General features: G+C 34.3%; 1 protein-coding gene across 7 annotated transcripts in view; it reads right to left on the bottom strand.

Annotated features, from left to right (window-relative positions):
• Positions 1-1,126: 1,126 nt before the first annotated feature.
• LOC106129677 (furin-like protease 1) overlaps positions 1,127-26,078 on the bottom strand; it is a 162,705-nt gene continuing 137,753 nt past the window's right edge. For 4 of the 7 annotated variants that reach the window (XM_060948429.1, XM_060948427.1, XM_060948430.1 and 1 more), the window contains 10 exons: positions 22,524-22,696; positions 17,149-17,358; positions 15,892-16,030; positions 13,204-13,427; positions 12,015-12,154; positions 10,357-10,475; positions 8,938-9,390; positions 7,715-7,911; positions 6,822-6,951; positions 1,127-2,963 (listed from right to left, as the gene is read on the bottom strand). In XM_060948429.1, the coding sequence (XP_060804412.1) occupies positions 2,308-2,963; positions 6,822-6,951; positions 7,715-7,911; positions 8,938-9,390; positions 10,357-10,475; positions 12,015-12,154; positions 13,204-13,427; positions 15,892-16,030; positions 17,149-17,358; positions 22,524-22,696 (2,441 nt within the window). In that variant the 3' untranslated portion in view covers positions 1,127-2,307. The remainder of the gene's footprint in view (positions 2,964-6,821; positions 6,952-7,714; positions 7,912-8,937; positions 9,391-10,356; positions 10,476-12,014; positions 12,155-13,203; positions 13,428-15,891; positions 16,031-17,148; positions 17,359-22,523; positions 22,697-26,078) is intronic. The other 3 variants (XM_013328295.2, XM_060948431.1, XM_060948432.1) reach the window with 3 other exon arrangements.

Here is a 26,078-nt window from a genome sequence, read left to right as displayed (position 1 = left end):
TTCGATCGTATTTCATGATAGGTTCTTTTATATTTTATTACGTCGTTGAAATACAAATATATCGATATTTATATTAATATGTATAACGAATTTTTTTTCGGTGTCTAAAAAAAAAAAGAAGATTGAATTGTAAGCGATTTTGATGATTTTTTTGTTCTTCGTGTGTTCAATAGTACAATAATACAAAAGTAGGTTCAAACTACTCGTAGCCTGTACGAGTAGTTTGAACCTATTGAAGGGATTGTTACAGGGTTCTTGAAAATGAGATTTTCTCTATCTAATTCTGAGACGAACCTCAAATATAGCAATAGAAATTAAGACATAGCCTTGTTTAATTTATAAATAGACTCATGGACTAAACTGTGAGGGTGCAAAAGCCGGCTAAAGGCGAGTATATGTCGCAGTGTGGACTACATAAAACAGCTGATCGGTCGATCGGTGTCATCAGTAAGAAAAACTAAGAGAAAATTGCTACTGAGATAGGTACAAAGCTTAAAACTACAGTCAACTGCACGTCATCAAAATTGACTGCAAATTTGACTCCGTCATATAGTTCCATTCAGGACTTGATAAACAGTTGAGTGTACCAATCATACATAATGAAAACCCTATCCGATCCTAAGTCTTAAATAAAATATTTCAGTAATAAATTTAATAACAAATCACAAATTAAGGTATCGTATTCCCAAATATTTGGTTAATGTTTGGAATATCATAATATTGGGGAAAATTTATACCTAAAATTCTTTGGAATGTGACAACAGCATCTGGGAAACAAGGAAAATCGGCACGTGTAAGTGTTGCCATGTAAGTTAACGTCTAAATTTTAATATGTATACAATAACACGAATATTTTTATACATATTCTTTATCGGGTAACCGTAATTTCGGAACTAGGTACACAAAATATGACTTAGAGTCTTAGACGAATCGGTTAAGACTTTGATACATATTCTTTATCAGCAAGTTGAATGGTTAGTCATTGATTAATAAGCAGTAACATATTGATAAGATGATGAGGAGCGATCTCTCACCATCCTATCTTTACTTTTTATACACAAATTATTATATTTTTCATTACTTATTATTTACATACATTTAAATAACGTAGGAATGAAACGCCATATTAAAATAGGAACTCGTTTATTTACATACAAAATATTTACACATTGGTTGAGTATCAACATATACAAACAAAATGGCAACTTGAGTAATATATTTTTTATTATTTATAACTTATGACTTTAACGATGAAATGAAAATAAAAATAATCCTGTATTTAAAGATAAAAAAAGCTACACTTAATTGAAATAGAAAAAAAAAGTAAAAAAATATATGCCCTGATAAAAATCACTCAATTTCATGCTCAAAAATAAAAAGAAAGATTCAAAATGAATAGGTCGACTTAATTTATGTTTTGACCCTGAAAACTTACCTTGTTATACTACAAGATCTATTATTATGTTCTTGACCTTCATATTTTTCCTAACAAATTATTGTAATTCTTAAATCTACTGCATAAAATAACATTGTTCTTTCATGTGTCACATTAAGAACTCATTATTAAAAATTTTACCTGAATACTAATACTTAATTAAAATTACTTTGGTCCCCAAGAATATTTTTTCAAATAAAATGTGAATTTATTACGAATTGATTAGAGGATTATAAAGAAATTTGATGCACCATTAATATAAATTCAATATCTGCATTTTTTATCGAACGAAAAATCGGTTTGTGGAATATTACAATTATTACTATAAAATATTTTAAATTGAGCTTATTGTCTCGATTTGAGCAAATTATATCTACTTCTTAAATTTCCTAGAAATTTACAAACTACATTGGAATGTTATTTTAGGAATAAAAGAATGAAATGAAATTTAAGATAGGTAGTACATAACATACTCGTATTAATTAAAATTTGAAGTGTCTTTTCAACTTTTAATTCTATGATTAAAACATGACCGGTTTCAGATATATTTGAACGAACAGCTCAAAGTTTTAGAGAGGAAATTCATACAGCCATCAATTTCAAGATTTACTTTTAGAAATTATTTATTATCTTTGGATAAATTAAGTTTACCTAAACACTACCGAAACCATTTTTGTACGACCATTTTTTGTCTCCGTTCATCGCCGTTCTATAAAATTTAAAAAATGTGTATAATAATTGTGACGATAAGTTTAGTCATATCACATTGCGAAACCTTTACTTGCGGTATACTCCATCATATATATGTCCTAATCACTAACACTCGGTTGATCGACTAATTCGTAATATTCGCGACGAAAATTCACTAAACGCTATAAATTCAAATCATCGTCAGATTCACTCTCACTGGAATCATTTAAGGCCTTTTTAATTTCGTCTTCGATTTCCACGGCGCTTTGGAGTTTCTCATCATTAGCCAATTTGTTATATGCTATATTTATATTAGAACTGTAGTGTGATCCACAGCAGTATACACCACACTTTTTTATGAGAAATACCATCAAAAAGTAAAGGGAAATAAATGATAACGTAAATAGTATAATAGAGAGAATCACATTGACCCTGGAATGCCAATGTGCTTCAGTTAACTTCGATAGAACCGAATGTGAATAACAGTAGGTCTTTAATTCACTGTCAGTGCCATTAAATAGTTGTGCATCGTCAGAACATGAAAGACATTGATTATCATGTGGACCGGAGCAAGTCGCGCACGTGTAATGACATGGATAACAGGTAAGAGGAGATTTGGCCGAATTGGCACTAGGTTCCATATCCAAAGCTTCTAAAGCAGCTGGTTTTACTTCAGCACTCTGTCGTTTGGCAGCAGATGACAAATTAGATCCTTCGAAATAGTAAGTAAGATTTCGTCTTCTTGAACTCCTTTCCGTAAGAATCTCGCTGGGGTAAGTACCATCTGGACAACGATCGTAGCACCGACCGTCGAACAAGTGCAAACCCTTCGCGCATTCTAGTGAAAGAAAGAGATAAAAGGTATTTAATTACATAAATAAAAGAGTGACAGACCGCCACCACCCAGCACCGGAGTCCATGCAGGTTGCGAGTTGTTGCCAGCAGAACGATGGAGCGCTGCACGTAGTAGATATGCACTGCAGCGCGATGCCATGTCACAGGAAAAATGGAAACGGAAATGTTGGAAAAGGTAAAGAATCTTGTCGCTGATCTCAAATAATTTTGTTACCGAAACATTAAAATATGACTAAACAAAGTACAGACAAAACAACAACAACAACAACACTAAAACATGCACAAGACAGTGTTCAAAATTAAATGAAATCAGAGAATAATTTGCAATTAAATGTGGTCCAATGAAACAGAGTACATAACAGAAAAAATAATTGAAAGCGGTGCGTGTAATTAATGAGACTGTTAGTACTATTAAAATATGCTCTGTAAGCTAGTTATTCAATTTTAATAGAGATCACGGTCAAAGCCAAGCAGTGCATGCAACATTTAAAACGTAAATAAAACTAAATAATATTAGTGAAAACAATAACAATGTAAAACAATTCGAGGTGTAACTAACTGCTACCTATAGATATAATAACTAAAATTATTCATTGACATCAGAGACAAGACTCATTTTTTGATACAAACAAATAAAAATCTTTATAAATTTTGTAATAAAAGGTCGTTTTATTATGATTCCTCACATCAGATTCAATATATACAAATTATGCATCAACATTTACATTATTACGATTGGGTAGCTACCTAACTTCAATTAGTGAACAATTTACGATTATACAACAAAAAAAATATATAAAAATGAGCTTAAGCGATTTCGACACATCGAGCGATAGTTAAAACCATATTTAAGAAATTGTCTTTTAAGATAAAAAATTAAGGTTGTACTGAAGGTGTTTTACTGTCATGTGCGATGCGGTTTTTTGACGAGGGCGTGTATTGTACGGAGCATAATAATTTATTAAAATTATATTAAATACATAACCTCTTAATCATGAGAGATAAAATAACAAGCGAATCGAAAATAGTCGAAGAATATCAAATTATTTTTGAAGCTATCATCACTTAAACACATCACAGCAAACACACGTGCGATAATTAAATGACGTTATAGTTTAATCCCTATTAATTAATTTACATTTAACTACCAGTCGATGAGAAATCTTGAACTTTCAGTCGTTTTCAATTTACACGTTTGTGAGCAATTTGTACAAGTTTCCAAATATATTTACCGATACATATCTACTTAATATTTACAATCATGTGTATAAATAGCTTAAAACGCTAAATGGATTGCCGTTTTCTGCTATCATCACAACCACAATACGCAATTGTTATTTTTATATCTACACTTTACGTAAAACATGTCACTAAGTGTGTGTTTATAATCTGTTCCTGGCAATATGACTCTCGACAGCTGTCAGTGCGAAAATGCCATATGTAGCCATATTTTGTTGAACAGATAAAAACAAAAGATATTATAATATAACATATAACTTTGAAACTTATTATAACAGATATGTTTGTTCGCAATAATATGATTATTACGTGATGGCGATATTATTTAATTAAACAGCCTGATTGTTGCCTTTCATTTTCAGTATACTTAAATTATTCCTCAAAACCAAATTAATTTCCCTATCTAATATTAAATTAAATAAATAACATGTAAACCAAGATAAATGCGTTTTACCAATACATTTTATATTGCCATGTTAATGGGAAAATGGCTGCTCCATTGCAATAACACCTTTAACACATTGACTATATTTACCTATCGTAACATTTAAATATTTTATGTAAAAAGATGAAGTGTAAAGTAAAATAAATGTGTAAAATATAAAACTTTCTTTTTACGCCCAAAAGGCTTTAGTTCTTTGCCAGTTGAACATAATGAAGAATTATTGAAATTACTTGTAAATGTTTAAAACTTATTTTACTTGTAAATTAATAAAGTACAAAGTTAGGTACTTCGTCATGTAGAAATGTTAGTAAATTATCATGATTTCATTTTAGAACTTTTTGACTAGAAGAACAAAATGATGTTAAGTACAAATATTTTAAGTGTAGTTAGTTTTAATTTGAACTATTACTTCATAAAAAATGTTGCTTATTATTTAAATTTATTGAAACTACTTCTGTTTACAAATTTTACAATGTCCACCATCAGTTATGTTTAATGAAATTTAGTCGATCAAAATGGACGTTATCAATTTGAATCGTAAATATACATTATTATTTAATGTAATTGCACTTGGTCACTAGCTCTTCAATGCAGATCGCCATTTTATGATGAATTTACAATTATGCAATGACACTTAAGATTTACCTAAGTTTTCGTTAAAGGAATAATGATAGGCACATGACAAAAAAATTGTTAATGTTAAAATATTTTGTACCACATACTCTGGATTGAAATGGTAGCTATTTGGAGTGCATGTATTTAAAAACTTAAAGTCAACTTTGAATAGTAACATATTTTTGTGATGATAATTCTATGATGTTTAATAGGTACATTTTTCGGATCTGGTTCCTACAAAAGTAGGAAGGTACGTAACATAACGATGATCATTGTATCAAACTATGGAGAATTTTGTTAGAAATATTGCTCATTTCATAATCACAATATTTAAATAAAGTATTACGTCAAATTGATTTAAAGTTATAAAGTATATATATAGTTTTAGGAAACTTTATAAAGTATAAAGTTTCCTATAACTTTTTGTTTTTCTTTTATTGTAAAAGTGTATGCGGTAACTCAAGTAAATATTTATTACTATGTATTACGTAATTATGCAAAATTTAAATGTATAAATATAAGTAAATATAATAAAAAAAATATTGATAATTTACCTGTCAATTATGAAGCAGATAATAAGTATAATCGATAGCAAACACATAAAATTTTATTAAGTTCAATGTTTCAATACTGGCAACATAAAGGTAAATGTAGGTATACATAGAATTTAAACTCAAATTGATGAGTAGGTATGTAAGAAAAAAGCTAGCTCAAAGAATATAAGAATAAAAAGATTGTTGTAAATAAAGTATTGATTTTACGTTTATTTATTTCATATAAATATTCATATATGCACTGACAAAAACCACAATGGTTAGGTTATATATGTGGTAAAATGCAGTATCATCACAGATGTTAAAATAGTAAATAAGTAAATGTTAATGGAAATTAAAAAAATATATATATCATAGCAGATCTTGATCAGATTATAAAATGATTTTTTTCCATGTATGTAAACAAATAATATTTGATTTATTTACAAAGAAAATAATGTTGCCAGTATCCCAAACTCTTATTATTATCAAATAAGTAAATGAAGTAAATTAAGATATGGTATTAATAACAGCTTGTACTTAATTTTAATTAAATTTAACTAAATCACATGCCGTCATCGGCGAAGCAGCAACGCTGCCAGTTACGTTTTTAAAATAAAAATTGTCTACGAATCGTAAAATCAGTGTGAGATTCTGGGTTGCGACAAAAAGTAACAACTACAACATAGCCTTTTATATTGAAAATGTTTCTATGACCCAAATTCCGCTTAAATTAACTTCAGTGCCATTCGCATTATATGTACATATACATCCAGAATCACACATGAATATTATACAATTTTGACAGGTAACATAACTTAGTACTAGGGCACCATAGTCGGTAAGCAGGGCGCACGAGGCGGCCTGCTGTCTCTTAATTCTAAGCTTATGTTAGCAGTTAGTTCACAGTCGCGTATAAAGGAGTCTTTACACGATTTAAGTTTAGTTTGGCTGCGTGGGATTCGCGTCGGGATATGGGATAGCAGTAGGAGAAGGAACAGGCACAAACCTATGCAGCGGTGGACCGGCTGGGAGCTGTAGGTGGTGCATCCACTGTTTGTGTTCCCTCCAACAAACTTCTGACCTCCTGGTGCTTCGACCGGACTTCGTGGAGGCGATTCTGGGCTGTCTTCGTCGACCTGCCAAAAACATAATAGGTATTAATATAATCTTTCAAAAGTGTTATGTAATATATTTAACGTTTAGTTTTGTATTTAATTTAAATAATGCGTTTTAATTAGGTAAGTCATTTAAAATTAAATTCTACGCTAATTTAGTAAAAAATCGATGTGATTATCTTATTTTAGGCGTATTGACAAAGGTTAAAATTATAAAACGTAAAGATGAAAAATACTACCACTAAATAATATACCGTCCTACTACACTACTATCGTACCTACTACAAATTTCAAGTTTCACAGGGCAATATATATTAAAAAGACAATATTAGTTTATGAACTATGTTTATAATATTGTTATACACGTTTTCTAATTACTGCCATACCAGGTAACTATGCCCATTTCTCACCAGAAGTAAAATATTACCTAAAATTTCAAAACACCGACTAATATTTATCTTTATAAGAAAAAATTAAACTTCAATTTGCAAGAAACGCTTCTATCTGACTATCGTGGAAAATAAAAGTCAGTTATATAAAATTTAACTACCTATTTTTGTGAAAATGAAATTCAATTCAGTTGTTAAGAATTTTTAATTCAAACTTAGTGACCATTAAATAAAATGTTCATAAGATATATTTATATACTGTTTTAACAATCCCAATAGATGCACCCATCTATTGGGAATATAATATATAATAAATCATAAATTACGATACTTTAAATAGCCAATATTTCTGGCCTACAATGTGTACAAAATATGCTAATGAAAAATTAACTTACCGAATTAGAATTTTGCCAAACCAAAGGCACATCTTCATCGATGTCGTTGTTGTTTCCGCTCCATGAGGTCACAGGGGCCACAGGGTTCGCCTGGGGTCCGGTCTCCTGGGGGTTCGCCTCGGAGGAGGTGTCAGACTCCTGGGGCGGTGTCTCAGTGCCGTAGAATATCAGCTCCCATTGTGTCAGGGGCCCGGCTTCTAAGTTAAAGGCATCGCGTTAAAATTACAATTAAAATACAACTCTTGTTAAGCATTTGTAAAGAAGTTGACATTATATACGACTGAGCGTGGCCTTTCAGTCTTTTCAAGACTGTTGGCTTTGTCAACCCCGCAGAGATACAGACGTGATCATATATATGTATGAACTGGTATGGAGTATAGAAAATGCTAACATTTTATTAGTAACCAACTTTAACGCAACGTTTTGCTTCCGTAAGGAATTTCCAAATATGCAATTACTGAATGCTAAAATCCGGTAATTTACAGGTAGGTATCTCTTTGCAAATGAGAAATTTATAATTAAGACTTGTTACTGACTAATTAAGACTGTTGGACTCCTTTTCTTTTTAAAATTACTTTTAATTCAACATTATTAATGTTAAATTATAATTATGTTGCAAAAATTCTCAAAATTTACCAATACACAACGAAACAATCATTTCAAAAGGCATAATGTGCATAAAAATAATATCAGCGGCAGCAAACTACAAAGCAATAAACGAAATTAAAAACGTAAAATTCACGCAAACGAAATTAGCGTCCTGCCTATGTGTTAATTGCTCAGCTGAAACGAGAATTCCAAACGAACACTTCTATTAAATAAACTTCCACTACGGAATAAATTTTAAACAATGCAAACACACCATGCAAAGAGCGCTGGACGTCGGAACAAAGGTAATTGACGTGCAGGCTCTTTTTTTTTTTTTTTTTTTTTATTTTTTTTATTTACATGAGCAGGTGGTGAAATCCATCATGGACAGCCTGGGAAGGAGGACCCAGGTAGTGCCGGACTCTTACCGTGCTAAAACACCACCTGCTCATGGAAACTCCATCAGGAGGGACCCTGTGTGGGTGGACAGGGGTCTTTTCTATCTATTCTTGTTGTTTTTATTCCTAATTATTAAATATTGTATTTGACGTGCAGGCTCTAACTAGGGGGCCAAATAAAACGCTACCACAGAACGATTCGACGAATACAATACATCAATGCATGCAGCGGTATACCATTGGCTCGGAGAGGCGCCGGATAAATACGCTGGATTTTCGGATATTGCTCGAAGAGATTCGACATCTTCCGTCCTCTGGCGTCAGACAAAGGATCGGTTAAGTCTCCTCGTAAATTGAGGCTTAGATCCGGCGTTGTCGATGTAGTGGTTCTGGTCGTACTTTCGATCGGCGACCTAGTCGCGGGTCGACCCTGTTTCGGCTTTTGCGAATTACGATTGGGATTTTTCGAATTCTTGTTCTTCTTTCGCTTGACAAGCCCGACAGTGTACGTCGGCACTATTGACACAGCTTTTCCTTTATTGTTCCTCCGGCCAGACTGCACCATCACGGGGCGCGTGGCGTTGCTCTTATTCCTGGATACAGGGTTGCGGAACGGGATTGGGTCGTTTTTAGCAGCCGGCGTGCTAGTGCCGTACAACATTAACGACCAGTCTTGCAACGTAGCCCGACCTATGGTATTGAAATTCAGTTTACATACAAACAACCTCACTTTCACCGAAATTGACGAACTTTTTCCGCTCGGCCTAAACTGATTTTCATGTTTTTGGAGTTCGTAACAAAAGCCATCAAAAGTTACTGTAGTTTGATATCGTTACGTGTCTAATAGGTATGCCTTTTGTTATCATATTAACATACAATACCTATCGTAACGAAGATTAATTTGACGTTATAATAGACTATATCTATGACTATGTCTTAATGAGTCTTAAAAAAATACTTTTATATAAATAGCTTTTATTGAGGTTCTTAAATTTGAATAACTGATCCTAAGACGTTTATTGATTAAATTTTAAGTACCACTTAGAGTTACCTACTAAGTCGTTTTCAATGCAACTTTTTCAATGTCACAAAATTTTTAATAACAAAGAAAAATTTTATAAGAATTTAAAGTTTCAAATAACATTAGAACGGTTTGCAATAGGTACTTTATCAACACCTTACAATCCTTTTAACTTCTGCTTATATGAAATCAAAGGCAGACTTCAAAGTGAAACTTTGTACAACTTAACTAGTTAGGTAACCACGTCTTCACAATGGGAGAAGTCAAAGTTTTTGGAACAAAGAATTGATATAATAAAAGGAATTATTAATAAGCATAATGAGAAATGAGAGTTTAAAGTTTCATAACAAAATTGTTGGGTCAAAGTGAGTCATAAATCATAGATGAAATAACACTTAAATATTCTGTGAATTGAGTTATCTCAGAAAATGTACTCCTCAACAATATATTTACAATTTTTTTTTGCCCACAAAATAACAACGATCTAATTAATTCATATGAGTTTGATCAGCTTGATATTTACTTAAATTTAAAAGATGCAATGAAGATTTCAAAGTCATCCTATATATCAACAAGAAAATAAAATTTAAATTAATTTATTGACAGATGAGTAAATATACAAAACGTGAACATACCTTGGTACCTGCCTTCGTTAGATACTTCCAGTTGCCAGACACCCAGGGGGGATTCCCCCCACATGTGGACCGACATGAATGGCCAGGAGTTGAAGCCAGCACGGGAAGAATCATGCGCCCTGTGGAAAAACAACATTATATCACGTCTCTATCCCTCACGGAGTAGGCAGATCCAACAGACCTGAAAAGACTGATAGGCCACGTTCATCTGTTTGGCTTAATGATAGAATTGAGATTCAAATAGTGACAGGTTGCTAGACCATCGCCTAAAAAAAGAATCCCAAATTTATAAGACTATCCCTCAGCCGTCTTTTACGACATCCATGGAAATGAGATGGAGTGGTTCCATTATTTTTCTTATTGGTATACGTATAATATGAAACTTTTGGACTGAATAGAAAAAAAAACCATCAACATTAAGTAGATAGGTTCTGTGCCAACAATTTGCAAAGAATTTTCATCAAAATTTATGGTAATATTAGTTAGGTAAGTATGGGACTTTCATATGCAAATAAAAATATGATGATTTCTGTTTTATCTTTTTAATTATTATTGTCACATACTTTGTACATAATATTACCTACATAATTAATTAATCAAGAACAAAAAGCTATTCGATTATTCAATATTATTTCGTGCAAATATCAAACTGTATTACACGAATTTAATTCTGATTACGCAATAAGCTACTCCGTATGGAGATCAGCGACGCGTTCACGTTATTGGAAGTGGTGATAATTACACAAATTAACTTACAAACCGACTGAAATCTAATTAGCGTTAACTGTAATGCACCCGAGACTACTCGTGTGGCTTGGCGGGAAATTGGCTCGTTGATTACGTATCTCTGATTGGATGGGTCTTGAGATCTCGATTACACGTTGAGAAAGGAAACAAGAATATAATGTACTCAATTCTACACAAGAAACGAGTGGCGTTTTTAATTGATAAACAAAATGGCGACTGCAATTTTGTGAAATTTAAATTTAGAAGTAACCAGTTCTAAAATCTAACATCTCGCTTACAATAATATCGTGCTGCATCTAAGTTTAAATTTAGAATAGGTTACTGTTTTAATTTAAACGTTCTTTTTTTAAAAAGACACGAAATGAAAACAATCCCGGCGGACTATTTCATAGAGTAAACATAATCTCATTGTCGCAGTTTCTCTGAAACAATTTCACTCGGGCGTTTCGCACCGCTATGCGGGACGTGACTCGTCACTTGCATGGTTCCAAGTATTCATTTACCACTAATTCAGCTTAAGCTGCACATTTCCGCAGCTCTTATTGTGTTTATAAACTCCACCTGAACAATTTTACACCGTGTGTTGAAATTAGATGTCGCGAACTTGGTATGCAAACGTATGAAAATTACTATTAAGTGAAGTGACGTTATTATATGAGTTTTATGAATTCAACCGGTTGAAATACTTCTTTTTAATGTATTTCATTTAGCAACAATGACTTTGGTTATATACTCAAAGTATTTACCGACACAGCATAAAGTCTATACTTTATATTGTACGGAGCCTACAGACTCGAAAGATTAAAAGGCCAGGTTTAGCGGAATGCTCAAAGATGCTATTTACTCGTAACGACACAGCATAATAGAAGAATAAAGATTTATAGTAAGAAATTTTGAATTAAATTTGTTACCTTGGTGCCAGTAACGTGACATTAGTGCCAGCCGGCGAAGTGAGAGTGATTCTGAGGTCGCCTCGCCTCTGAGCAGACAGCGTGACACGCGCCTGCACGTGTTCCAGGTAATTCACGCCGGGGCAAGACGCCACATCCAACTGTAGAAGGAAATTTATCATTTTAAAATAAAAATTAGGTAATATATGGTAGCAAAAATTTGTGCCGTCTGCCTCGAATCAGCTAGGTAAAATACTATATCCCGGACTCTGAATAATCCTCCTGTTTGTGCCAGTTATCACCTTGAAGCATATAAACTCAGTACCATCAATTTTAAATTACTAAAGAATACTGGGGATAATTATTCTGTAGAATCTAACATATCTATAATTTGTTTAATAGTTCATTCAAATAGAAATTGCTTATGGATTAACTGAAATATCAACGTACAGCCGAAAAAGAGGATCGAACCTAGAGATACACAAAGTGTGGATTTACAGAAATTTCCTTGTGAATAGAAATAAAGGGGGTTTTGCGATAAATGCTGAAGGGGCCGCGTGTATACTCAATTAATAATATAAATTAAAACAACATCTTAATTTTCTTTCGATATCGTTATTTCATGATTTACCAATTATGTCCTTTCGGCTTCAATAAGGAAAAACCTAAACGAATTCCTAGCAAAAGTCTTATTAGAAAAATATTTTTGTCATTAGATAACGACCAATATTAAAAGCTTTATTAAAGATTTGCTCTGCTCAACAATTTCTTGTTTCACGGCTTTTATTTTGTTTGTAAGGTATTTCTCAACTACAAAAATAACTGTAGCTATGAAATACTGCTACCAAAGGGACCGATTATATGGTGTTAAATTTACTATGAATATTAAGCTTTATTAAGTTTGTGTAGTGTTATTTGAGCCTAATAAATTACAATTATATAATAAACACATCACTGGATCGTTGATATACATCTGTAATTTTCTATATCTTTAGCAGAGTAGAATTTAGTCTTAGTAAGTAACGTAAACGTATCAAGATTTTAAGCTATAGTTTAAAATCTTGATACGTTTCTTGAAAAATACTCACATTTTTATAAGAAGAAAAAGCAATTTAACAATTAATTTTTTGATTAAAGTCGTTTCAAGATTGTTTTCTTTTATCTAAATACCAATAGAAATTAACTTAAAAGTAACTAAGAATTATCAAACCTGTAATGAAATAGTAGATCTGGACGGAACATTCCTCTGTATTCTGGGCGCGGCCAGTTCACATCTCCTCTGCGGCGGCACCCGTCTCCAAGTCTTGGCCAACCGGACCATTCCTGTTGCATCCAGGAGTCCATACCCGAAGGAATGGGAGACGTTACGACCGACGCCATTGACCCTCCATTCACCTCCTAAACTGAGGCGCTCTGGTCTTGCTGTTCGGACCACTGGGGAGAGAGAAGAAAATAAAGTACTCGTATTGTCACAGAATAATAATTCACAGTTGTGACAATAGTCACTGAACCGCCTCGGAAATATCTGGTGCATTAACTTAGTTGGAGCCATCCTGTTTTTAAAAAAGGAACAAATGATACTCCGCCACGGCTAAATGATAGCTTATCAAATATTCCGTAACCGATATCAAATTGTAGGTAAAACAAACATTGTCTTACTTGCGTGAGCAAAGTCAAAGATTGTATGTTATATATAATGTGTCTGAAAACTTGTTTGAATAAACTATAGCTGTCCCGTTTCACGTCATAATAAAAAACGAAACAGCGATAGTTTATCGCGCGACAAAAACGGCATCGCGCGTGCCATGCTAGCCATTGCAGTGTTGACTAGTGTAACCAAATGATCATTGCTAAAATGGATATGCAAAATTATGGTTTAAATAACTTTACAGACACTTTATAACATACAAACTTGACTTTGATTACGCAAGTAAGACAACATCGGAGGGACACATTTTGTTAAGAATGTGTTATTAAAACATAAGCGAAATGAGTTTCTAGAAGCTTCCGTGAAATTGGAATACACAGCGTAGGTAACGAGTTCTTAAAATAAATTGCCTTGAAGTAGAGTATTATTATAATGTTATAAGAGGAATATATATGAATAGATAGATAGGTACGTTTGTTTTAATTAGGTACTTAAGCATTATATTAAAATGTTGGATAAGTAATATGATTAAGTCTTGGTTGTTTTTAAACAGAGTAGAATTGGATTACTCTATTTCTTCGAGTAGATAGGATAGATAAGATGAACGAAAGACTGAATGAAAAGATTACGTTCATTCGCTAGTCATAAGTCGTGTGGGTCATATTGTAGTACGAGTATTATGTTATTCCAAATTCTATTATAACAAACCCACAGCGGTTTAGATAAATAGGTATGTATATATATTTAGCTTATTCTTAAGCATAATTATCATGATTGAGTTTAAGATTTCACATAATCATCCATATGCGCGCCAATCTCAAAATTTGACCGGGCCAAGAATCGAACCCTAGACCTTATATCTCAGAGGGAAGCAGTATCCCAATTGCGTTGCAGAGGGTGCCAAAGTTCGTAACGATTCGATCTTAAATCCCCCCTTAAAGCATCATTACCATTGCAAATCCTCAACAATGTTCTCTATACACGTAGGAATCCGTAAACTTTGTTTAGTATTGCTAATTTACTTGGCAGCAGAAGTGCAGAAGTTCCAACGGCGCGGAAAACGAAAGTTTCGCTTTGAAAACTCAACGCTCGTGTGCACCTTTGCCAGCAAATCCTAAATAATTTTAACCCGCTAATTGAATTGCAAAAATCAATTACGAGAGAACATATCTTTGTTAAGTCTATATAATCTGCATAGAAACACCAGCGCACTAAACCTTCTTAGACTCCAAGGTTTCTTCTTATTCTTACAACATCATCAATAGGTGTCGTACCTAAGTGATAAAGTGGTTATCCGTGTGTATTGTTAAGTAAATATGTTTCAAATAAATTTGAATCAAATACTTACTGACTTATATTATAACAAGTGTTAAAAACATCCATTAGAAATTAATAGATATCATCATGATTCAGAATTGTATTCCTGTTGTGTCCTAATTTAGTAGAAACCTGGGGACTGCCTGTGAGTGGTTACAGGCCATCTTGAGAGACCACACTGACCTCAGTGTGGTCATGGTGGGTAGACGAAAGTCGATTCTTGTACGATTTCCGTCTGATCCCCGTTACTTTTTTAAAAGGCCAACTTTGTTCAGCTTAGAAAGAAACAATATTCGGGTATAAATTAATTTTACTACAACACAGAAATAATTCGTTCTGAAATTCGGCATAGATGTGAATAGCCAAAATGGCGGTCAGCTTTTACCACGGTGCAAATTGATATCTTTAACGTTACGGTTATTGCAGATGCAGATGAAATTGGTCTCGGCATACACGTTTTATTTTTATAGGTTCTCTGAAATTGGGTTTTGCTATTAAACGGTATTAGATATGGAAATGTGGAATACAAATAAAGAAGTGGACATACAAGCGTAAAGGAGACCATGAGTCTTCAAGGAGTGTGTAGTGAGATGACAAGTTAATTGTTCTGATGAAAATATCGGTGAAAAATCATAAAAATTAAAAAATAATTTTCGTTGAATGTGAAAAAAGCAACAGAAATATAGTAGGATCTTGGCACGTATTGAACTTGAAACTATATAAATGATGTGTCTCTGATCACTATCTGTCAAAAAATCCTCAGAATTCATTAAACAATATGAAAAGGTTATGGTGAACGATGGTGGTGATTAACATTACTTGCCCGTACTTTGCCACCTCTTTTATTTTGTCCTATATTATATCGTATTATGTTATGCGTGGCTTTTACATTAAAATTGATTGACTCACTTTTAATAAAATAAAAACACTTACCTATGTGTTGCATATCTCTCCAAGTGAGATCTCTGTTAGCTTGCAGTGCCAATGCGCAGATGCCGGCCGCGAGCGGCGCAGACGCGGACGTGCCGGTGTGGCCCGCCGTGCACGAGTGGTGGAGGTCTGTCGTTATCACCTGTTAAACAAACAGAAATCAATTTATTGATAGGATACTTATAAATATTTTTGAAATAAAAGACCAGCTCTACATTGGTAAAAAAATACTATGTAAAGGCCGATTTCCATATAACAGCTTTGTATTAAATATATGCTACAATATCATTTTTCACTAATACTAGATGTATACGATACTGATCGGCGCGTGCCGGCACTGTTGTGCGCGGATAGACCTTATGAGATCAAAACGCGATAATTGTGCGTATACGATGAGAACTTGGAAAACGGCTGGAACAAATAAAATAATCCTTGTATTTCTATCTTTGGCCACTCGCAAAATTAAATGGTGTAATAAAAAATCTTAAGAAAGCAGGAAACAATAAGGTTTAAAGATGGAGGTTGTGCCTACGTGATATGATAAAAATACTTAAAACGAAGTTCAAACAATAAAGGTCAGACAGACAAAATTACCACGTGAAAATAACAAACGAACTCTCCCTTTGATTAAAATCCTCAGCCGACACGACATGATAAGGGTTGTATCACAAATAAGGAAATCTATTTCTAACGTTGTTAGCGCGGCACCTTCTTATTTTCATAGGAGCGTCGCCGCCAACGATTTTGCGACCCGAAAGTTAGTAACTTTGATTGTAAGGACCCTTTCACACAAATAAGGGTGCCAAAAATTGCACAGCTCATTAAACTTGGCAAATGTAAGCAGATGGCACACACGCGTTGTTTTGTTTATCTATTATTTTTATACTTATTACAATGAAGAAGTTCTTGGCCAAATTTTTCTATGGCTTACTTAATCAACGTTTCGAGAAAAACGTTTTTCCTTCGTGATTTTTGGATTATGAGAAATTTATATACAGATTTCTAATATATTCGCCTTATCAAACCATAATAAATAAATAATAAATAATCACGTCGGTAGCCTATGCATTCTTAAAATTCCATCACACGTTTATTTATGAGACATCATACAATATGACTTATCTTCTCACTTACTTCTTCTATTTGGATAATTCTTCGGTTACTTTACATTCGGTGACGACAAACTTTTGTCAATGCCCCGCTGATATAAATTTACTTCAACAAAACTCCAAACGGTCAGATTTATGTCCGACAACTCACCTGCTTCTCATTAATTGTGCCACTGCTGTAGGTCGCTGCTAGTGTAGAACTGCACATTTCAGAGTACCACGGCACTTCCCCCCTCTCAGTCGCCGAAGATATGGAGAGGGTCCATATCGAGTTGGTGTACCCATCACAGTTGCAGTTGTCGTGTTCCCGACCTCCGTTCCCTGACGCCCATACGAATATGGAGCCTTTGCCGTTGCGACCCTGTGGAAGATAATCTGGTGTTAAGATCAAATCAACGATTTCCTCTTTAAAACGATAGTATTAATAAGTAACTATTGGAACGAATTGTTGTTTTATAAAGGTTTGAATGGAGCCTTGGCTTTACTTAACCGTCAAACGATTAGTTAGACAATAACACTGAAAATTTACCCATCAAAATCCGACGTGAAGGAAGAAAACAGTGAAGGAAAGATTCGTTCAGTTGGATGATTGAGATTCAAAGTGACAGGTTGCTTGCCCATCGCCTAAAAGAATAATCCTAAGTTTATTTATACACCTTTAAATCGACTCTAAACGATTTGTGGCCTATTTTAGGCCCATAAATCAGCTGTACGTCAAAAGAGCAACTGTTCCAGCATCGTTGTACGTATCACTGACAAACAGTGCAGTTGCGCGGATAATTTAGTTCCCAACTGTCTCGGGCTTAGCTAATTAATGGCGGGCTAGGGACCAGTTTATATGCGTACGTAGTTCCTGAGTTGTTACTGTTGTAGCGAACCTCGACTTTTGTTGTTATACTAATTATCCACCGGGATTTGGTCGCGCTTAAGTTTTTACCTCTTTGCAAAGAAGCCTAAGGTCGCCCTTTGATCATGAACCTGGGTTTGGGTAAATCTGGTATTTAGACGAAGCGTGCGAAAATCTAAAACGTTCTTTTTCTTTAACCTACACCGCAACATGTTGAATTCAACTAAAATGTCTGTCTGTCTCACGTTTTAACGTTATTTTTAAATAAGGATTAACCTTATAAATAGAATTATGCGAATAATTATAATGTAGGGCGACCTCATAAAGTAGACATTTTGCGGCTTGACACCAAATATTTAATAACACGTCATGAGAAACGACAACTCCTACGTATTATGTGGGTGTACAATACTTCGCGGAAAACAATAAGTATGTATACGAGCAATGGATTTTATATTTAGGTGATATTAAATTCACCAATATTTCATTTGATCCTGTATAATTATAGTGATGAGCGTACAGAAAAAACATGTAGATATTGTTGCGTTGTCGTGTGTAAAAATGTATATTATTTGACCAAAGTCAGTAACAGCGGAGCAAACATAGTGGCGGTAAAGATTTAGTAGCGACTCTGGAATATACATACATACAATCACGTCTACATCCGTTCCGGGGTAGACAGAGCGAACTGTCTTCAAAGACTGATAGGCCACGTTCAGCTGTTTGGCTTAATGATAGAATTGAGATCAAATAGTGACAGGTTGCCCATCTCCAAAAAGAAGAATCCTCTGGAATATTCTTTTAGTATAATTTCACTGACCGAGGTAAAGATGGTCGGATGATCTGCGGGCATTCGATAAGGAATGGACGAAGAAGGCAATCGATAGGGATGTCTGGAAGGACCTTTGCTCAGAAATGGGACATAAATAACTAGAGAAAATAAAAATAAATAATTTCGCTAATCCATGGGATTCAATTAAAGCCGGAAGTTTAACAGGCACTTGAGCTTTTTTAGCAAAGGCTTTTTTATTAACTTGTATCTGTATCTTAAAAAGAGAGTAAAAATTTCAAAACTTAATAAATTCTTGTCGTTAATAGACGATCGTAATAGAGCTGAATCTTACTAATAATGTGCAATTGCTGGTTGTCATTATACTCGTATATATTTAAACCGTTTTTAGGTTATGTTTGTTAATAGATAGTTTAGCTTCGACTGATCAAGACTAGACGTACACGGTTGAATAATCATGAAATTTCCAATTTTAGCCAAGAATCTAATTGTACATTTTTTTCAAAATAACAAGTCTTATAATGAAAGCGAGTCGGGTTCGTCGCTAGCCAAGAATAACGTTATGGCTGACGTTAACGAGACCTGTCTAAACATAGTTACGGCAATCGTGTTTACTGAAAAGGGAACATTATGCAAATTTTACGGCCGTCAAGCTCTTGACCATATAGTGTCGGAAATAGAGGGAAAATAATTGCATCATTACAGAAATTACTAGTGCCGAGTGTAGAGTGCTACCGCTTGCACCCTTCAGTAACTAAGTTATAAAATCACATCGGAACATAACAAAATATATCTTATTACCTTACAAATAAGGACCAATATACACTGCGGTGGGAAAAGTGACAAATTAAAGTTGCGAATTTAACACAGCTGTGGATGTACCTATATATAGAATAGTACAGTCGGAGCGAAAATATGCTCCTGTACATTCATAAATGGCATTCACGCTCGTTTGTTTGCTAAATAAAAAAAAAGAGTTTCATTATGCTGCCAGTACTTTTTGTTATAATTTCTCTTTTTATTCGCGAGTGATACTTCCCGAATGAGAGGGTACGGTACATATTTATCTTAATATCTGGAGGATGGTATGTTTTAAACATTTATCTGCTTTGCGAATTGTGGCAAAGGGAACGCTGAAACGAAAATATGAAACATTTGAAAGGGTTATGAAATGTTGTTTGCTATGATAATTTAATTTATTTCACGTCAACTGACGGTGAATGTTTTATGTATGGTATTATCTTTCATTTAAATAATATGTACTTTGACTTGTTATTATATTCTTTATAATATGCTTTTGTCACCAACCCACCTTGAGTACTTTATTCGTAACTAGCTGTGCCTGCGACTTCGTCCGCGTGGAATAGTTATTTTAGGCATCATTGAAACCCTCAAGGATGCTCTTTCCCCGATTTTTTTCACATTTTCCATTATTTCTTCGCTCTTAATAGTTGCAGCTAGACGTTATATAGCCTAAAGCCTTCCTCGATAAATGGTCTATTCAACACAAAAATAATCTTTCAAATCGAATGTTATTGTGAGTCAACCATAAAAGATAGACTTATACTGTCTTGGGATATTTTTTTAATAATTTTATGTAGAATATTTCCGTTATACATGGTTTCACTATATCTTTAACCATTAAGGCTGCACACGCAACGGTAGCTTAAAAATCAAGTAACTTCTCCCGTTTTCCCAACATTTCCTTTCACTGCTCTGCTCCTAGTGATTGCAGCGTAATAAAAAGTATACTATAACCTGCTCAGGAGTATAAAGAATAACTGTACCAAGTTTCGTTAAAATCCGTCAAGTAGTTTTTGTTTCTATAAAGAACATACAGACAGACAGACAGACAGACAAAAATTTTACTGATTGCATTTTTGGCATCAGTATCGATCACTGATCACCCCCTGATATTTATTTTGAAAATATATTCCATGTACAGAATTGACCTCTCTACAGATTTATTATAAGTATAGAAGATAGAAGATAGATATAGATATAGAAGAAGATATAGATAGATATAAATAGTCTATATAGTGGTCTACTTTGCTCTATCAGAAGTTACGTCAAGGTTCTTATTATACATTAAACTTACAGAGCTTCATATACACTAAAGCACAATGTAACTTAAAAGATTAAATCATAATATTTTCTTCATTTTTTCCGCTGGACCTCTTAAAATCCCAGGAGTGCCTTGCCCAAGATTAAGGCACGGTTAATTGAGACCCAAAGTTTGGGCTACAACTCCAGCGTGAATACACTATGAATAAATGGTAATTATTTGGATATTTCTAGCGATGAGTAAAAAATAGCAATACTCGTATGTATTAAGGACTAGCATACTGGGTAGACTCCCGCCCTCCACTTTCAGGTCTCAGGTTTCCTATAAATTAGTTAAATGGTAAAAAAAGGAAAACGGTACCGATTGACTTATAGATAGCGCGTAGCAAATTTTGACCTTCATATAATGATACTAAAGATAGCTCGCGACTCCGCACGTGTACAACGAAAAATCCCATTATTGCCCATTTCCACGGTAATTTCCAAAAATCCTTTCTTAGCGGATGTCTTCTAGTTACAATTTACCATCCTGCTAAATTTCCTCAGTGGTATTTGGAATTTTGTGATTAGAGTGAATGAATAAATGAGTAAGTGAGTGTGTTTTGTCTTTCTATATATTATTTTGAAGTAAAAGTAATGCGACTAAAATAGGTAACTACATGAATGCAATTTTATAATTTATCAAATTACGACTAGAAATAACGGTAAAAAAATGGATTTTACAAGCGATTCGATTTAAGAGGTCTTCAAGAAAATCCGATCGCCATATTTGTTTCGTGGCCTGATCTGAAGGACTTCTCCAGCTGTATAATTTAGAACAATACGCAATTAAGGAACTTATTAAGTTATGTAATTCTTAATTCGCTCTGAAAGCCACTCCATTTACAACGGCCTGCTGTGAAATTGTGCCCGAGGCGTCAAGAAGTTTTTCATGAATAAATTTAAAATTACAGTTCGGTTACTAACCCTATACATCTTTATTTTGATACACTTGACGGCCTCTGTGGCGCAGCGGTAGTACGCTTGTCTTGACACCGGAGGTCCCGGGTTCGAATCCCGGCCAGGGCATGATGAGAAAAGATTTTTTTCTGATTGGCCAGGGTCTTGGATGTTTATCTATATAAGTATTTAGAATAGGTCCATGTACCTCGTCTGCGCAACCACGACCACTCTGACAAGAGTATTCGACTAAGAATTTTTTTAATAAAATATAGTATCGTTGAGTTAGTATCTCGTAACACAAGTTTCGAACTTACTTCGAGGCTTACTCAATTAAGGTAATTTGTCCCGTATATATTTATTTATTTAATTATTATTTAAGTTTTATATTTAGGTAGGTATTATTACTTAATATTAAATTTTAACCAGAAAATATTTCCTCTTCCTCCTGGCGTTAGTCCCGGTTACATACTCACCTTTCTGGAGAGGTGGAGTTCGTGGTACTGGTGTGACCATGATCATGGATTGAATAAGTCTGATGACACGAAGTGACTCCAACTTTGGCAGAGGAACGTAACCAATATTGGATCCTTTTTTGTTCAACGCGGTAAGCGGTTCCGTAAAATTTGCAAGTGCTCTAGTTAATAATTATTTTATTTTATAATTATTTTATTTTATATTTTGTGTAGGTATAAATATATTTATTTAGTTTAACCCCACATGAAGTTCTCTGTAAGACCCAATGGTTGACTGGTAGATAATGCTTCTAGCATTAAGTCCGCCAATTGTGCTATACATTTGTATCTTGTGCAATGAAGTTTAAATAAATAAATTAAAAAAAAAAGGAAATTTATGAAACTATAGGGCAGTAATAATTATTACTAACCTTAGTGACGCCTTCAATAAAAGCCCTGGTGGCCAGCTCTCCCGGTCCATCCACGGTCTTCCCGTCATCATCAGGGCCCCAGGAGGCGCTGTAGATATCCACATGCTGAGGGTTCAGGCTCAGGGAGCGCGCCTCCACGGCATCTGTCACTTCGCCGTCCAGCATTCGAACTCCTGAGGGGGAAAGATAGGTATATTTCTTTTTTAAAAGGCTCGATTAGAAAAAAAAATTGTAACTCATTATAATGCACTACAATTCCATATTTTCTAGATAGATATTAAAGAAAAAATGAACTTGTCTGTTCAACGTGTATGTGTGCCGTGTGGTTTACGGCACTTAAAAGCATATTACCCAATTCATATTGATATCTTTTCCGCATGGATGTTGTAAAAGGCGACTAAGGGAAAGGCTTTTAAGCTTGAGATTCTTCTTGTAGGAGATGGGCTAACGACCTGTCACTCTGAATTCCATCATTAAGCCATACAGCTAAACGTGGCGTTTTAGTCTTTCTAAGTCTGCTGGCTCTGTCTATCCCGCAAAGGATGTAGACGTGATGATATGTATGTATGTATGTCCGGTTATTAAACCTATTCCCTTAGATCCCGTGGGAATTTTAAAAAAATAAGTAGAGGAAACGTTGTCTAACAGTTTTTTCCGTCTCAATGTAAAATATATATTAATCTTTCCTTATTATTAGTACATACTAATAATAAGGATACATATACATAGATAATAGGTACATACCTAAGTAAGTAAATGCTTTATTGTTCACAAAGGACTAACTAAACTAAAGGATTAATATGCAAAGCTACTCCCATCTGACTTCCGCAACATTAAAAGGGAAACCAAACTCGTATTGAATCAATCATGGTTCCACGTCCAGCTGCCTGAATGTGCAAATTTCCTTACGATGTATTACCTCACTTGATGAGCTACGATTCGTATTCAAAATTGAAAATAGTCATAGTACATGGTTGAGATTGGATTTGAACCTATGCCTTTATGCGCATCTCGCATTTTAATCGGGCGCCTTACCATTTCGACGACCGACGCTACCCATTGTGGCTTTTAACTTAGGTATTAATGTAATACAGACGTCCATTAATAATGATAATCTCGTGAGATTCTCTGCTTACATTAAATAATTAATTACATCAACATTATACTATATTATTCCTAGAAACCTAATGCAAAGCATTATCAGTCTAATGTTAATATTAACATCTTAATATCAACGTAGCAATTAATCATATAGGGGGAAGTCCCGTAACGCCGGACGGCACCTAGCGCCGAACACTCGTACTATTCAAGCGAGTACAAATCAGTTCGTTTCAAAATACAAGTGAAAGGGGTGCTGGGGCATACAGGTACAAGATCACGCGCCGTGCCTCTCCAGTGACGCACACGGCCGCGGCAAGAGTAACAATTTGCTGTTTTAGGCTCGAAATCACGGCGTCACCTAAATATCAATGTAAGTAATTCTAGTATATTTATGCATTTACATTTGAGTGGTATTCAAAGATAAAATCAGTACTCGATTGTTATCCGTAAAATGGTAGAATATTATTACATCTTTTAAACAATTTAAGTAGGTACCATCTAATGAACGAAAATGTGTGTCCCTTAGCACCGGACACTAAGTCGTCTCTTAGTGCCGGACAGTAAACATATTGATATTTCTTGTAAGAAATTACGTATTTTATTCTAATTATTTAATTTTGTTTTAGAGTATAGAAGAAAGAAGATAGTTAAAATGGAAGAGAAAGAAAAGAAAGGATCCTGGGATCCACAGAGCTTACAAACTGCTATTGATAAGGTTATGTCAAAAGAACTGAGTGTAAGACAAGCTGCAATGCGATACAATATTCCTAAAAGCACTATACATTAAATAAAGGTCCTAAATCGAGAAGAAGTAACAATGAAACCAAAGTTAGGTAGATTCACTAACACCTTCTCAGCAGAGTATGAAGAAGTCTTGGTGGACCACATTAAAAATTTATCGAATAGATGCATGCCGCTCATGAAAAAGAAGTTTCTTAAATTAGCATACGACTTAGCTGAAGTCATGAAGATTCCTCATCGATTTAATAAAGAAAAAGGCAGAGCTGATAAATAAAAAATAAAAGTCGCAATAAAAAATTACGACTTCATGAAAAGGCATTCTGACATTTCGTTGAGAATACCGGAATCGACAAGCATGATGCGCCCCGTAGGATTTAACAAACCACGAGTGCATCTCTTCTACGACAACCTTGAAAAGCTGATGAAACAGCACAACATTCACACCCTCACGAATTTATAACTGTGATGAAACTGGTGTCAGTTGCGTGCATAAATATTCGTCCGGTACTAGGTGCCACTTTTTAAAATTATGTTTTTTGTTACCAAAGTTTGTTTGATAGTATTAATTATTTTTTAGCAGAGGTTGCATTTTTGTAAAATTAATTTGATTTCTAACTTTGTTATCTAATATAAGTCATAATTTTATAAACATTCCTTAAATATTTTATGTTTTATTTTGAAATAACCTTAGGTGTCCGCCACTGGGGGACTTCCCCCTACATATATACAATCACCTCTTTATCCCTCGCGGGGTAGACAGAGCCAACAATCTTGAATAGATTAATGACCACGTTCTGTTGTTTGGCTTAATGATAGAATTGAGATTCAAATAGTGACAGGTTGCTAGCCAATCGCCTAAAAAGAATCCCAAGAATAAAAGATTTTCCCTTAGTCGCCTTTTACGACATCCATGGGAAAGAAATGGAATGGTCCTAACCTTTTTTTCTAATCACACGACTTAATCATGTACTAAAAATGCGAAATTTTGTTTATATGTTTGTTTCTTACTCTTATCCTATCTCTATCATCTTTATGTGTGCTCAATTGCCACCCTTCGCCACTTTGCTTCGGAGCCTTGGGTCCGTTTTCTGAATTTTTTCTTTTCACTTTGTCCCCTCACAGCACAGCATCTTTAGTTTTAAGATCATTTGGCACATATACCACCTTTCACGACGAAATTACTCAACGAAACATCAGAACAACTCAAATGCTTAAAACAGTCTGACACGAAAGTGTAACATCATTTCATTTGACATCAACCCGAAAAGAAGGACATACATACATATAATCACGTCTATATCCCTTGCGGAGTAGACAGAGCCAACAGTCTTGTAAAGACTGATAGGCCACGTTCAGCTATTTGGCTTTAATATAGAATTGAGATTTTAATAGTGACAGGTTGCTAGCCCATCGCCTAAAAAAAATCCCAAGTATGTAAGCCTATGCCTTAGTCGCATTTTACGACATCCATGGGAAAGAGATGGAGTGGTCCCATTCTTACATTACAAGCAAGAAAGGACAGCCAGGAGATACTTAGGAACTTTAATTAAAACCTCAATACGGCTTTAATATCTTCAAATGGCGCCCACGGGAGACTTGGCGCCGAAATTCACACATCGTAGTGCGGTCCACTGGCCGCTCAGAGTAATTTGCCACAGCTGTGAAATTTGCGTCTGCATGTCTTTGAATAATTGTCTGTGTCGAATCAGACTG

Source organism: Amyelois transitella, chromosome 16 (assembly GCF_032362555.1).
Source record: "Amyelois transitella isolate CPQ chromosome 16, ilAmyTran1.1, whole genome shotgun sequence".
NCBI lineage: Eukaryota > Metazoa > Arthropoda > Insecta > Lepidoptera > Pyralidae > Amyelois > Amyelois transitella.
This window is presented reverse-complemented; position numbering and strand designations above follow the sequence as displayed.